The following is a 15,906-nucleotide window of genomic DNA, read 5'->3' as shown; positions in this document are numbered from 1 at the left end:
TTTACTACTCTGGCGGAGAAAATTGTGCGGGCGCCCACGCCAATTTTTTCCGCCATTTAACCCTTTATTTTAATAGCTAGAACGGCCAAATTTTGCACATACACACTACTAACATTAGTAGTGTGGAATATGCAAAAAAAATGGGGATATGAGATGGTTTACTGTATGTAAACCAGGTCTCATCATGTCGGGTTTAGGAAGGAGAAAGCAAAAGCCGGTAATTGAATTACCGGCTTTTCTCTCTAACAGCGCTGCGTATTCCTCGCAAATCACACTGCTGGTCCGTGTGTAATCCGTATTTTTGGGGCTTCCATAGACTTTCATTGACGTTTTATTTGCGCAATACGGTGACAAACGCAGCATGCTGCGATTTTCTACGGCCGTAGAAAGCCATATAATACTGATCAGTTTAATACGGCAGATAGGGGCAGGGGCATAGAGAATAATTGTGCCGTATTTTTTGCGAGTTTTACGGACGTAGTTTCTGCGCTCTTACGTCCGTAAAACTCGCAAGTGTGACGCCGGCCTCATGGAGGATGAGTAGAGCAGTGGTGCACATTTAAATCCACCGCTTTTCTCCCAACAGGGGAATTTCTAGTCCCACTAATATGAAATTTATCACCTGTCCTCTGGCTTGGGGATCTTTTAAAATGTTGGAAATAACCCTTTAAATTGTCTGACCCTTCCCTGTCTGAACAGGTGATGGTGGGAGACTCTCTGGGGCTCTGTGGAGTTAGATATGTTTGATACCATGAATACCACTGTTTGTATCGCATCTGGATAACATGCCCTGAAGTCTTGGACGTCTGAATTTGCATAATCCTGCTACAGTATTTCGTGTTCTCTACAAAGAATGACATGACCCTTGATCATAGAAACTTTTATTAGACACTTAATTCTGATATTGAAAATAGGTACACATGGCAGGAAAGTGACGTACATGTAAAATCAAATGTTATCTTCTTTTAAAATGATTCACTAATATATCAGTGGTGTAGAATAGTCAGGGCACACATTAAACATATTTACGACTGAGTTGGTTAATTTTCTTTAGACCTTCTTTGTTGTTAATTGTTTTATGCACAGTGATGAGGAAGGGGAAGGCAGAAGGCAGCTCCACCCTGCTGCTTAGCTTCTGATGGCCCCAGTGCAGGCAGCGCAGCCGGTCAGCCAGGTCCTTCCGGCCGGCACGTTCCAAAGCATCCTGGAGAATCTTGGTCTTGTTCAGTTCATTCCATGCTTTCTCATACCTGCAGTCACAGACGTACACATTGAGTCTTGGAAAGGCGTACGATGCACAGACTAGTTAAGAAATGTGACTTCATTTCTATCACCTACAGTAAATCGTTTCTTGGCCTTTAAGATGGCTTAATCGACTGTATTCACCACGTATGGAGGTACAGCTGTATTGGACAACCATTGGCCATCCTACTGCATTTTTCTTACTTGTAAAAGTATTATATAAGCCATCAATTTCAGATCAGCACCTCACCGTTGTGAGTACACAATGTACAAAACACTGGGATGGGAGAAAGCCCCTTTTCACTAGCTTGCCTCATCTTCTTGTTAAAATGACCGCTCAGTCTGTGAACCGGTTCAACAAAGGATTCTGACCTGGGTTCCTCCATTCAACTGTATTTGTGTCTTTATCTACAATGCAGCAGCATGATGTTGCAAAGGCAGGGCTTGTATGACCTCCATAATGGAGCTGGAGATTCAAGGAACTTTTCCTGTAATTGAGGAGGGAGTGGATAATATGAGGGCACAATATTGAGAGGGCAGCGTGGAGAGGAACAATGTGAGCGTACAGAATGAAGAGGCGACCCAATATGGAAAGCAAACAGAGAGAAGGAGCAATGTGAAGAGGGAAACTGAATATGGGGTAGTATGGAGATAGACAGTATGAGGGAAACCTACAGAAGGGACAGTGTCAAGTGCAGAGGCCTTAGGCTATGTGCACACGAGGCAGAACATGTGGGAGGAAGGGAAACAACATATACAGTTCATGAGGATAGTGTGGCAGTTATAGTTCATAAGGGGGACAATGTGGAGACTAGTTCATAAATGGAGACTGTGGTGTTGCACTTAAAGAACCGTGTGGAGGAAATATTTTATAAGAAATGTCAGGCAGTTATAGTTCATAAGGGACAGTATGGAGACAATATTTTACAGGAAAGGACAATGTTGTGTTTATAGTTCATAATGGGGATGGTTTGGCAGCTGTAGTTCATAAGGGGAGGAAACGTGTCGAGGCAATGTACTATAAGAGAGACAAGTGTGGGAGTCATAATTTGTTCAGGGATCACAGTAGGTCTCAATTATTTATTCAAGGGCACATCATGGGCAGATATTTGTACAGTATTTATGAGGCAGTATAATGACTGCTATTTTTATGGACACCTGCAGGATGTGCTGGAAAAGCGAGAAGTCAGCAGAGATGAGATTTGTATGTGAAAAGTCATCATGGCTCCTGAACCAGATGAAGTAGAGAGATGAGAATGTCTCCAATCAAAGAAGATGTAACCTGCCTGGATGTAAATGTTTATTTGTGATACTGACTCCATCTTATCAGCATTATGGTTACTGTATGGTCTTCAGTCCGATAATGGCCTGTAGCAACAAATCTCACAATTGTTAAAGAGGGTGTCGGGTGAGAACAAGTTATCAGCTATTCACAGGGCAGCTAATAACTTATTGAATGATGGAGGTCCAACCACTTGGACCTGCAACAACTGGCAGAATTGAGATTTTTTTTAGCCTCCTCATGGCACTTTTATCCCCATTAGAATGGGGGTGCAGTGCGGATACCCAACCGATGCTCCATTTTCTGTGTGAGAAAATCTGAATAGTGCTGTATGCTATAAGTGGAATGTAGGTTGAACATGTACACATCTTAAAAGACATACTGGGAGTTGGCGTTTCATGCAAATCCAATGTATATGGTGTGGCCAGACCTGACCTTGCAATTGATGAATAGAGCACAAAGCTTAGTACAGTTAAGTACTGATGTTGGTTCTGGTGCTGTGTTCATATAGAGATCATGTACTGATATTGGCTCTGATTCGGTGCAGGTGTAGCAATCCATAACTTGTCAGATGGCACACTATTTTGCTAACAGTCATGTAGAATGACATGACTGTTAGCAAAGTAGTGTGCCATTTGACAAGTTAACGCTGGTTTCACACTTGCGTTGGGCAGAGCTGCGGAGGGCTGCATAGTTCCTCTCTTACGCCCTGCCTACTGCCACACCTCTTAGGCTATGTTCACACCTAGGAAGGGGGCTGCAGGTTCTCCCGCGGGTTTTCCCGCAGCGGATTTGATAAATCTGCAGGGCAAACCCGCTGCGGTTATCCCTGCAGATTTATCGCGGTTTGTGTTGCGGGTTCCGCTGCGGAATTTACCCCTACTATTGATGCCGCATATGCAGCAATATGCAGCATCAATAGTAATGTTAAAAATAATAAAAATAATGATATACTCACCCTCTGACGTCCCGATCTCCTAGGCGCTGCAGGCGGCGGTCCGGTTCCAAAGATGCTGTGCGAGAAGGACCTTCGTGACGTCACGGTCATGTGACCGCGACGTCACCGCAGGTCCTGGGCGCATAGCAAACCTGAGACCGGACGGCCACGTGCAGCGCTGAGGAGATCGGGACGTCAGAGGGTGAGTATATCATGATGATTTTTTATTTTAATTCTTTTTTTTTTACACAAATATGGTTCCCGGGGCCTGGAGGAGAGTCTCCTCTCCTCCACCCCGAGTACCACTCGCACATTATCTGCTTACTTCCCGCATGGTGGGCACAGCCCCATGCGGGAAGTAAGCGGATCAATGCATTCCTATGGGTGCAGAATCGCTGCGATTCTGCACAAAGAAATGACATGCTGCGGGTTGTAAACCGGTGGGTTCCCGCGCGGTTTTTCCCGCAGCATGTGCACAGCGGTTTGCGGTTTCCATAGGGTTTACACGTTACATGTAAACGCAGCGGACCCGCAGCAGCAAAATCGCCGCGGTTCCGCGGTAAAAACCGCAAAGTGTGAACATGGCCTTACATTCAGCTCCGCCTATGTCGGCATGCATCCTGCGTATCTATCTTTAACATTGGGTACACAGGCCATGCGAATGTATGCGGATGCCTCCGCATGCGTCATTTTGACGCTGCGCCGACCGCAACAAAATGCAACATGTTGTGTTTGGCGCAGTGTCAGAACGACGCATGCAGAGGCATCTGCATACATTCACGTGGCCTGCGTACCCAATGTTAAAGATAGGTACGCAGGACGCATGCCGACATAGGCGGAGCTGAATGTAAGACGTGCGGCAGTGGGCAGGGCTTAGCGGAGGACCTGCGCAGCCCTCCCCAACACAAGTGTGAAATCAGCCTAAAGGGAAACTCTCAGGTTTTTACTTTAACATGACAATGTAGTCATTGATTCCAGGGATGTGTCACTTACTGGACTGCTTGGTGCTGTTTTGCAGAATACTTCTTTGTTTTGTTGTAAATGTAGCAGCGCTCAGATTGCTAAATTGTGTATAACCCCACCCACACCCCTGACTGGCAGCTTCCTGTGTTCACTATGCATTATGAGTAAACTGCAAATCAGTATTGGGGCAGGGTGATACACATTAGCTGGTCTGGCATGCAGGTGAGACCTAGTCTTGTAGTGATAATCTGATGAGAAAATACTCATTGTATTGAAATACAGCACACAGCCTAATAAGCGACACATCCCTGAAATCAGGCTCTCTTGCCGTACATTATGCTGTACTCAGATTAAATAGCAAAAACCCGATGACAGAGTCCTTGTAAGGATTACTATAACTGTATTTATGTTCAAGCATTAAACCTATGTATTTGTTGGGGGGAGGAGCAGAAAGATGCGAGTTCTACCTTGGTGTATTGTGTAATCTGTAGATTCTGACATCTTGTGAAATACGTGATCACTCAGTACATTATCTTAAGAGCTTAAAGAAATATTACTGTGTGTTAACAATCACCGTACTTTAAATTTAATAGGTGAGGTAGATGCATAGTTCCCCTCATGCAAAAAGAGAACCTATTGTTAAAAATGTTTAATCCTACCTATTCACAGGTGCTGCAGCCTAGCTCCAGTCCAAGTGAAATGAAGCTGAGCTTTAAGACTATGTGCGTGCACACGGATTTTTTAGCTCCGCGGATTTTTCCACAGTGGATTTCATAAATCCGCAGGTAAAAGGCCCTGTGTTTTAATGCGGATTTTGTGCGGATTCCACCTGCGGTTTTACACCTGCGGATTCCTAATGTGGAGCCGGTGTAAACTGCTGCGGAATCCGCACAAAGAATTGACATGCTGTGGAATGTAACCGGCGCGTTTTTTTCCGCAGCATGGGCACAGCGGATTGCGTTTTCCATAGGTTTACATTGTACTGTAAACGCATGGAAAGCTGCTGCGGATGTGCAGCAAAATCCTCAACGTGTGCACATAGCCTAACACCTGAGAACCCCACTACACCATGTGCAGAGCTATGCTGCTCTGGTTCTATGACCTGTGTACATCCCACCATAAGAGAAGCTGCAAACAGTTGATCTGTGGGGGTTGTAGGTGGCAGATGCTCATCAATATATAATTCTTGGACAACCACTTTCACCCGAAAGGTTTTCCAATGTGTACCAGCTCAGGACATATGAAAAAGGTAGACATAAATGTGAGGTTGTACATAACCTTATGAGGAGGAGATGGAAATTTGATCACAAAGGTCACTGGCGTTGTAAACAATATGACACAATTAACTCTTCTGTAAATAATTAAAGAAACATTAAAGAGGTATTCCCATCTCCAAGATCCCATCCCAATATGTAGAAGGTGTAATTATAATAATAGTTATGAATATTAGCAAATACCTCCAGTTATAAATGTAGTATAGTTTTTCTGATGTGCTATCTCTCTTTCCTCATGTGCAGGCATTACAGGACCTTAGGTATCCATGGTTACGACCATTAGCAGCTAGCTAATCACTATATCAGTGGTCGTAACCATGGATACCTAAGGTCCTGCAATACGTGCACATGAGGAAAGAGACTTAGTGAATCAGAAAAACTATACTGCATTTCTAATTGGAGGTGTTTGATAATATTATTATTATTATAACACCTACTACATATTATTATTATTTATTGTTATGGCGCCATTTATTCCATGAAGCTTTACATGTAAGGAGGGGTATACATAATAAAAACAAGTACAATAATTTTAAACAATACAAGTCATAACTGGTACAGGAGGAGTGAGGACCCTGCCCACGAAGGCTCACAATCTACAAGGAATGGGTGAGGATAGAGCTGGTCATGCAGCGGTTTGGTCGATCGGTGGTTACTGCAGGTTGTAGGCTTGTCTGAAGAGGTGGGTCTTCAGGTTCTTTTTGAAGGTTTCGATGGTAGGTGAGAGTCTGATGTGTTGTGGTAGAGGGTTCCAGAGTAGTGGTGATATGCGAGAGAAATCTTGTAGGCGATTGTGGGAAGAGGAGATAAGAGGGGAATAGAGAAGGATCGGAGGTTGCGTGCAGGAAAGTACCGGGAGACAAGGTCACAGATGTCACAGATGTATGGAGGAGACAGGTTGTGGATGGCTTTGTATGTCATGGTTAGGGTTTTGTACTGGAGTCTCTGGGCAATGTTCGAGGGGAGGCCACAGAGCAGGAGGTTGCAGTAGTCAAGGCGAGAGATGATGAGGGCATGGACTAGGGTTTTTGCAGATTCTTGGTTGAGGAATGAACGGATTCTTGAAATATTTTTGAGTTGAAGTCGGCAGGAAGTGGAAAGGGCTTGGATATGTGGTTTGAAGGAGAGATCAGCATCAAGGATTACCCTGAGGCAGCGAGCTTGTGGGACTGGGGAGAGTGGGCAGCCATTTACAGTAATGGATAGGTTCGTTGGGGGGGTCACCTGAGATGGGGGAAAGATCATGAATTCTGTTTTGTCCATGTTAAGTTTCAGAAACCTAGCGGAGAAGAAGGATGAAATAGTGGACAGACATTGAGGGATTCTGGTTAGTAGGGAGGTGATATCTGGTCCAGAGATGTAGATCTGTGTGTCATCAGCATAGAGATGATACTGAAAGCCATGAGATTCTATGAGCTGTCCCAGGCCAAAGGTGTAAATGGAGAAGAGCAGGGCCCTAGGACTGAACCTTGTGGAACTCCGACAGATAGGGGGCGAGGTGAGGAGGTGGTGTGTGAGTGGGAGACGCTGAATGTCCGGTCTGTTAGGTATGATGAGATCCAGGATAGGGCCAAGTCTGTGATGCCAAGGGATGAGAGGGTCTGTAATAATAGGGAATGGTCCACTGTCAAAGGCAGCCGACAGGTCCAGGAGGAGGAGGACAGAGTAGTGTCGCTTGCTATTGGCGGTTAAGAGGTCATTGGAGACCTTAGTAAGGGCAGTTTCAGTGGAGTGGTGTGACCGGAAGCTAGATTGTAAGCGGTCAAAGAGGGAGCAAGAAGAGAGATGGGAGGACAGTTCAAGGTAGACGTGTTGTTCCAGTAGCTTGGAGGCATAGGGGAGAAGTGACATAGGGCGATAGCTAGATACAGAGGATGGGTCAAGATAAGGCTTTTTGAGGATAGGTGTGATGGAGGCATGTTTAACCCCTTAACGACCGCCGATACGCCTTTTAACGGCGGCCGCTAAGGGTACTTAAACCACAGCGCCGTTAATTAACGGCGCTGTGGAAAAAGTAAATAGCGCCCCCCAGAGTCGGATTTTCTCCGGGGTCTCGGCTGCCGGGGGTAGCCGAGACCCCAGAGAACATGATTCGGGGTTTTTTTTTACCGACCCCGCATTTGCGATCGCCGGTAATTAACCGTTTACCGGCGATCGCAAAAAGAAAAAAAAAGCGATTTCTTTTTAATTTCTCTGTCCTCCGATGTGATCGCACATCAGAGGACAGAGAAATGGGGTCCCAGGTAGCCCCCCAATACTTACCTGTCTCCCCCGGTGCTCCTCGTGGCTTCCGATGGGCGCCGCCATCTTCAAAATGGCCGGCACCGGGAGATTCTTTGGGGTCTCAGCTGCCGGGGGTAGCCAAGACCCCAAAGAACATGATCGGTTTTACCGACCCCTGTTTTGCGATCGCTGGTAATTAACTGTTTACCGGCGACCGCAAAAAAAAAAAGCAAAGTGTAATTCTCTGTCCTCTGATGTGATCGCACATCAGAGGACAGAGAAATAGGGGATTCGGGGACTGTCATGATCCCAATGGCAGGGGATCACAAAAGGACAAGCACAAAAACAAAACAAGCTCTAGGGTGATGGAACCTGAGCTGACCGCGATCCTGAACCTAAACACACAACTAGCAGTAGCCGGGGAACGTGCCTACGATGATTCCTAGACGTCTCGCGCCAGCCGAAGGATTAACTTCCCCTATTAGAAGAAACACAGACCTCACTTGCCTCCAGAGAAACACCCCACAGAAATAGCAGCCCCCCACATATAATAACGGTGAAATGAAAGGAAAGCACATATGTAGTTATGAAAATAGAATCAGCAAAAATGAGGCCCGCTAAAGCTAGATAGCAGAGGATACAAAAGTGAACTGCCCGGTCAGCGAAAAACCCTTCAAAAAACCATCCTGAAATTACTTGAACTCATGTGCCAACTCATGGAACATGAGGAGTAATTTCAGCCCACTAGAGCAACCAGCAGCAAGGAATCACATATCTGCAAGCTGGACTAAGACAAAAATAAAGCAAAACGTGGAACAGGAAAATCAAAACTTAGCTTGTCCTGAAGATAACATACGCAGGGAGCAGAGGTAAAAGGACACGCTGATTACATTGATAGCCGACGAGGAAATGACAAAAAAGCCAGGTTAAATAGGAAACTCCCATAACCTGATGGAACAGGTGGACACCAGAGACCGCAGAGAACACAAGTCACCCAGTACCATCAGTAACCACCAGAGGGAGCCCAAAAACAGAACCCACAACAGGGGACCCTATTATTCACCAGTGTCCCTGGGTCCTCCTGCTGCTCCTCCTAGCCGCCGGTATCTTCTTGGCAAAAGAAAATGGCGGGCGCATGCGCAGTGCGCCTGCCATCTGTCGCCATCTGCCGGCCGGCAGGAGAAGAGCAGTTGGGGCTAAAAATAGGGTTAGGGCTAGGGTCAGGGCTAGAGTTAGGGCTAGAGTTAGGGTTAGGGTTGGGGCTAAATTTAGGGTTAGGGTTGGGGCTAAATTTAGGGTTAGGCTTCTTTCACACTTACGTCGGTACGGGGCCGTCGCAATGCGTCGGCCCGACATACCGACACATGTTGTGAAAATTGTGCACAACATGGGCAGCGGATGTAGTTTTTCAATGCATCCGCTGCCCAATCCATGTCCTGGGGAGGAGGGGGCGGAGTTACGGCCACGCATGCGCGGTCAGAAATGGCGGACGCGACGTACAAAAAAAGTTACATTGAACGTTTTTTGTGCCGACGGTCCGCTAAAACACAACTGATCCAGTGCACGACGGACGCGACGTGTGGCCATCCGTCACGATCTGTCGGCAATACAAGTCTATGGGCAAAAAACGCATCCTGCGGGCACATTTGCAGGATCCGTTTTTTGTCCAAAACGACGGATTGCGACGGATGCCAAACGACGCAAGTGTGAAAGTAGCCTTAGGGCTAGGGTTAGAGTTGGGGCTAAAGTTAGGGCTAGGGTTGGGGCTAAAGTTAGGGTTAGAGTTGGGATTAGGGTTAGGGTTTGGATTAGGGTTGGTATTGGGGTTAGGGTTGGCATTAGGGTTACGCTTGGGATTAGGGTTAGGTTTGGGATTAGGGTTAAGGTTAGGGTTGTGATTAGGGGTGTATTGGGATTAGGGTTAGGTTTCAGGTTAGGGTTGAGATTAGGATTAGGGGTGTGTTGGATTTAGGGTTTTGATTAGGGTTATGGTTAGGGTTGACATTAGGGTTGTTTTGGGGTAAGGGTTGTGATTATCGTTAGGGTTAGTGATTAGGATTATGGATCGGGTTGGGATTAGGGTTAGGGGTGTGTTGGGGTTAGGGTTGGAGCTAGAATTGGGGGGTTTCCACTGTTTAGGTACATCAGGGGGTCTCCAAACACGACAGCCAATTTTGCGCTCAAAAAGTCAAATGGTGCTCCCTCCCTTCTGAGCTCTGCCGTGCGCCCAAACAGTGGGTTACCCCCACATATTGGGCATCAACGTACTCGGGATAAATTGGACAACAACTTTTGGGGTCCAATTTCTCCTGTTACCCTTGTGAAAATAAAAACTTGGGGGCTACAAAATCTTTTTTGTCGAAAAAAAAATTTTTTTTTTATTTTCACGACTCTGCATTCTAAACTTCTGTGAAGCACTTGGGCATTGAAAGTTCTCACCACACATCTAGATAAGTTCCTTGGGGGGTCTAGTTTCCAAAATGGGGTCACTTGTGGGGGGTTACTACTGTTTAGGTACATCAGGGGCTCTGCAATCGCAACATAACGCCCACAGACCATTCTATCAAAGTCTGCATTCCAAAACGGCGCTCCTTCCCTTCTGAGCTCTGCCGTGCGCCCAAACAGTGGTTTACCCCCACATATGGCACATCAGTGTACTCGGGATAAACTGGACAACAACTATTGCAGTCCAATTTCTCCTGTTACCCTTGTGAAAATAAAAACTTGGGGGCTACAATATCTTTTTTGTGGAAAAAAAAATATTTTTTATTTTCACGACTCTGCATTCTAAACTTCTGTGAAGCACTTAGGCATTCAAAGTTCTCACCACACATCTAGATAAGTTCCATGGGGGGGTCTAGTTTCCAAAATGGGGTCACTTGTGGGGGGTTTCCACTGTTTAGGCACATCAGGGGCTCTCCAGACGCGACATGGCGTCCGATCTCAATTCCAGACAATTCTACATTTAAAAAGTAAAACGGCACTCCTCCTCTTCCAAGCTCTGCGGTGCGCCCAAACAGTGGTTTACCCCCACATATTGGGTATCGACGTATTCAGGAGAAATTGCACTACAACTTTTGTGGTCTAATTTCTCCGGTTACCCTTGTGAAAATAAAAATTTGGGGGCAAAAAGATCATCTTTGTAGAAAAAAAGCGATTTTTTATTTTCACGGCTCAACGTTATAAACTTCTGTGAAGCACATGGGGGTACAAAGTGCTCACCACACATCTAGATAAGTTCCTTAAAGGGAACCTGTCACCCTGTATTTTCAAGATGATATAAAAATATCGTTAAATAGGGGCAGAGCTGGGCTTTATATTGGTGTACTTTGTGAGCCTTTATTCCCCACCTATCCCGCCGAAATACCTTTGTAAAGTCGCCGTTTTGCGCTGTCACTCACGCTGGTCTGGTCAGGTGGGCATGGTGACAGCGCTGTTTCTCCCCCAGATCTCCGTTGGTGGCGTAGTGGTGTGCGCATGCCCAATTGGCGAATCCACTACTGCGCAGCTGAAGGAAAGGAGCGCTATCTGCACTATTCAGCTGTTTATCAGTGGGCGCGGCCATCTTTGTGAGGCCGCGTGTGCGCAGATGGTTCTTCTCGGCTTCCCGGGGCTTCAGGAAAATGGCCGCAGGATGCCGCGCGTGCGCAAATGGAGATCTCGGCGGCCATTTTCCTGAAGCAGAGTTCGCATCTCGGCTGCAGGAAAATGGCCGCCGCGATATCCATCTGCGCACGCGCGGCATCCCGCGGCCATTTTCCTGAAGCCCCGGGAAGCCGAGAAGAACCATCTGCGCACGCACGGCCTCACAAAGATGACCGCGCACACCGATAAACGGCTGAATAGCGCAGATCGCGCTCCTTTCCTTCAGCTGCGCAGTAGTGGATTCGCCAATTGAGCATGCGCACACCACTACGCCACCAACGGAGATCTGGGGGAGAAACAGCGCTGTCACCATGCCCACCTGACCAGACCAGCATGAGTGACAGTGCAAAACGGCGACTTTACAAAAGTATTTCGGCGGGATAGGTGGGGAATAAAGGCTCACAAAGTACACTAATGTAAAGCCCAGCTCTGCCACTATTTAACGATATTTTTAGCTCATCTTGAAAAAACGGGGTGACAGGTTCCCTTTAAGGGGTCTAGTTTCCAAAATGGTGTCATTTGTGGGGGGTTTCCACTGTTTAGGCACATCAGGGGCTCTCCAAACGCAACATGACGTCCAATCTCAATTCCTGCCAATTCTACATAGAAAAAGTCAAACGGCGCTCCTTTTCTTTCAAACCCTGCCGTGCACCCAAACAGTGGTTTACCCCCACATATGGGGTATTGGCGTATTCAGGAGAAATCGCACAACAACTTTTGTGGTCTAATTTCTCCTGCTACCCTTGTGAAAATAAGAATTTGTGGGCGAAAAGATCATTTTTGTGTAAACAAATGCGAATTTTTATTTTCACGGCTCTACGTTATAAACTTCTGTGAAGCTCTTGGGGGTTCAAAGTGCTCCCCACACATCTAGATAAGTTCCTTAAGGGGTCTAGTTTACAAAATGGTGTCACTTGTGGGGGGGTTTCCACTGTTTAGGCACATCAGGGGCTCTCTAAACGTGACATGGCGTCCGATCTCAATTCCAGCCAATTCTGTATTGAAAAAGTCAAACGGCGCTCCTTCACTTCCAAGTTGTGCGGTGCGCCCAAACAGTGGTTTACCCCCACATATGGGGTATTGGCGTATTCAGGAGAAATTGCATAACAAAATTTATGGTTACATTTCTGTTTTTACACTTGTGAAAATAAAAAAAATGGTTCTGAATTAAAATGTTTGCAAAAAAAAGTTAAATGTTCATTTTTTCCTTCCACATTGTTTCAGTTCCTGTGAAGCACGGAAAGGGTTAATAAACTTCTTGAATGTGGTTTTGAGAACCTTGAGGGGTGTAGTTTTTAGAATGGTGTCACACTTCATTATTTTTTATCATATAGACCCCTCAAAATGACTTCAAATGTGATGTGGTCCCTAAAAAAAATGGTGTTGTAAAAATGAGAAATTGCTGGTCAACTTTTAACCCTTATAACTCCCTAACAAAAAAAAATTTTGTTTCCAAAATCGTGCTGATGTAAAGTAGACATGTGGGAAATGTTATTTATTAACTATTTTTCGTGACATATCTCTCTGATTTAAGGGCATAAAAATACAAAATTTGAAAATTGCAAAATTTTAAAAATTTTCGCCATATTTCAGTTTTTTTCATAAATAATCGCAAGTAATATCGAAGAAATGTTACCACTAACATGAAGTACAATATGTGACGAAAAAACAATCTCAGAATCAGCAGGATCCGTTGAAGCGTTCCAGAGGTATAACCTCATAAAGTGACAGTGGTCAGAATTGCAAAAATTGGCTAGGTCATTAAGTACCAAATTGGCTCTGTCACTAAGGGGTTAAAGCTTGAGGGGAAAACACCAGTTGTTAGTGATAGGTTGAAGAGATGGGTTAGGGTTATTGGGATGAGATCTTGGAGATGGAAATACCCCTTTAATTTTTTTTTAATTATTTACATAAGAGTTCATTGTGACTTAATTAAATTAAACAGTGGCCCATGGGCTGCACCATGCCCTCCTTCGCCACCCATCCACTGTCTCCGCTATCCACATCCTAAGGATGCAGACAGTGGTGAATACACGAGCTGCCGACTCATTCCATCAATCAGCGTGCGTGACTAAGCCAGCAGATGCGATTACATCACATCATTATGTCTGCTATGCAGAGGCTCCGTGCACTGGATACAGGAGCAGAACACTGGGGAATGGGATCGAGATGAGTATGTATTATTTATTTTTTTCATGTGTATGGGATGTATACGGGGGCTCATATTGTATATAGGGCGCTATGTGATGGCTCATACTGAATAGAGTGGCCATGTGGAGGCTTGCATTGTATATAGGAGGCTATGTGGGGGCTCACATTGTATATAGGGGCTATGTGGGGGCTCCTATGGTATATAGGGAGGCTATATGCAGGCTCATATTGTATATAGGGCTATGTGGGGATCCATACTGTATTTAGGAGGCTGTAAGGCCTCATATTGTATATAGAGAAGCCATGTGGAGGCTCATACTGTATATAGGGGGCTATGCTCATACTGTATATAAGGGAAGGTAATATCCAGCATCACGTCCATGAAGTGAATAAAAAGTAGTTTTCTTTATTTAAACCATATTAAAAATATAAAAATATAACATTCATTGAAAAAGGAAGTAAGTACAGGCAGAGATCTTAGTACTAAGAACGTCTTTGTTTGAAACGTGTAAGGTCTCTCCCTGGCCACTCCTTATTTCCTTTTTAAATGAATTTTATATTTTTAATATGGTTTAAATAAAGAAAACTACTGTACTTATTATTCACTCCATGGACGTGATGCTGGATATTACCTTCCCTGTCTTGTCTGCTGCCGACACAGCATTCTGTGCACCACCCAAGATTATGTCCGCAAACTGAATTGACATTAGGTGAGCTGGATTTCTTTTTCTTCATTTGTTTATAGGAGGCTACATGGGAGCTCATAATGCATATAGAGAGGCTATGAGGGGCTCATACTGTGTACAGCAAGGCTATGTGGGGGCTCATACTGTATATAGAGAGGCTATGAGGGGGCTCATACTGTATATAGGGGGCTATGTAAGTGTTCAAATTGTATATAGGGACTGTGTGCTGGCTCATACTGTACAGTGGATTGCGAAGTATTCCTCTTGGCTTTTCCCTATTTTGTTACATTACAATCTGTTTAAATATTTTTGTAATCAGATTTATGTGTGATGCATCAGTACTAAATAGTCTAAAGTTGGTGAAGTGAGAAAAAAATAAGTATAAATTAAATTTATTGGGATCAAATAACAAAATGGGCATGTTTGTATGTTTTCACCCATTTTGTGATGAAGCCCCTAAAAATTCCTGGTGAAAGCAATTATCTTTATAAGTCACATGGTTTGTGAAAGTAAATCATTCTGTGTGCAATCTGAGTGTCACATGGGCTGTCAGTATATACACACCTTTTCTGAAGGCCACAGGCTGCAGCACCATTAATGTTGTGAATTCTGTGGCAGAGCTCCCTCCTGTGGTCACAAGTGGTACTTCGGCTGATTCTCTCTGTGAGCTTCCGTTGGTTGAGGAAAGTGGTACTGCGGCTTCTGAGTTTCCTTCCTCAGGTGATGTGGTGAAGTCGTTAGGTGCTGCTCTATTTAACTCCACCTAGTCCTTTGATCCTGGCCTCCAGTCAATGTTCTAGTATTGGACCTGTTTCCTCCTGGATCGTTCCTGTGGCCTGCTGCTCTGCATAGCTAAGTTCTGCTTTGCTATTTTGTTTGCTGTTTTTTCTGTCCAGCTTGTCTATTTGTTTTTTCCTGCTTGCTGGAAGCTCTGGGACGCAGAGGGTGTACCTCCGTGCCGTTAGTTCGGTACGGAGGGTCTTTTTGCCCCCTTTGCGTGGTTTTTGTAGGGTTTTGTGTTGACCGCAAAGTTACCGTTCCTATCCTCGCTCTGTTCAGAAAGTCGGGCCTCACTTTGCTAAATCTATTTCATCTCTACGTTTGTCTTTTCATCTTAACTCACAGTCATTATATGTGGGGGCTGCCTTTTCCTTTGGGGTATTTCTCTGAGGCTTATTTTCTATCTTAAGGCTAGCTAGTTTCTCAGGCTGTGCCGAGTTGCATAGGGAGCGTTAGGCGCAATCCACGGCTGCCTCTAGTGTTGTTGGAGAGGATTAGGGATTGCGGTCAGCAGAGTTCACATGTCTCAGAGCTCGTTCTATGTTTTTGGGTTATTGTCAGGTCACTGTGTCAAGGTGAAAATATATGTCTTTATACTCTTTTGTACTTTATGTATTCTTATGCTGTGAAACAATAAGTTTTTCCCTTCATACTTGCCAATGCAAATTTAACTGTATTTAAGATGGCTGCCAGTATTCACCTTTGCCTTAGTTTTTGTACTTG

The 15,906-nt window shown here is 45.0% G+C and overlaps 1 protein-coding gene across 1 annotated transcript in view; it reads right to left on the bottom strand.

Moving 5' to 3' along the window:
* Positions 1-887: 887 nt before the first annotated feature.
* Positions 888-15,906, bottom strand: part of LOC138672246 (p53-induced death domain-containing protein 1-like) — a 99,035-nt gene continuing 84,016 nt past the window's right edge. Inside the window, exon 3 of the mRNA XM_069760222.1 lies at positions 888-1,250. Within this exon, the coding sequence (XP_069616323.1) occupies positions 1,016-1,250 (235 nt within the window). The 3' untranslated portion in view covers positions 888-1,015. The remainder of the gene's footprint in view (positions 1,251-15,906) is intronic.

This window comes from Ranitomeya imitator, chromosome 3, assembly GCF_032444005.1.
Source record: "Ranitomeya imitator isolate aRanImi1 chromosome 3, aRanImi1.pri, whole genome shotgun sequence".
In the NCBI taxonomy this organism is placed as follows: Eukaryota; Metazoa; Chordata; class Amphibia; order Anura; family Dendrobatidae; genus Ranitomeya; species Ranitomeya imitator.
Note: the sequence above shows the minus strand (reverse complement) of the source record. Positions and strands in the feature narration are given on the sequence as shown.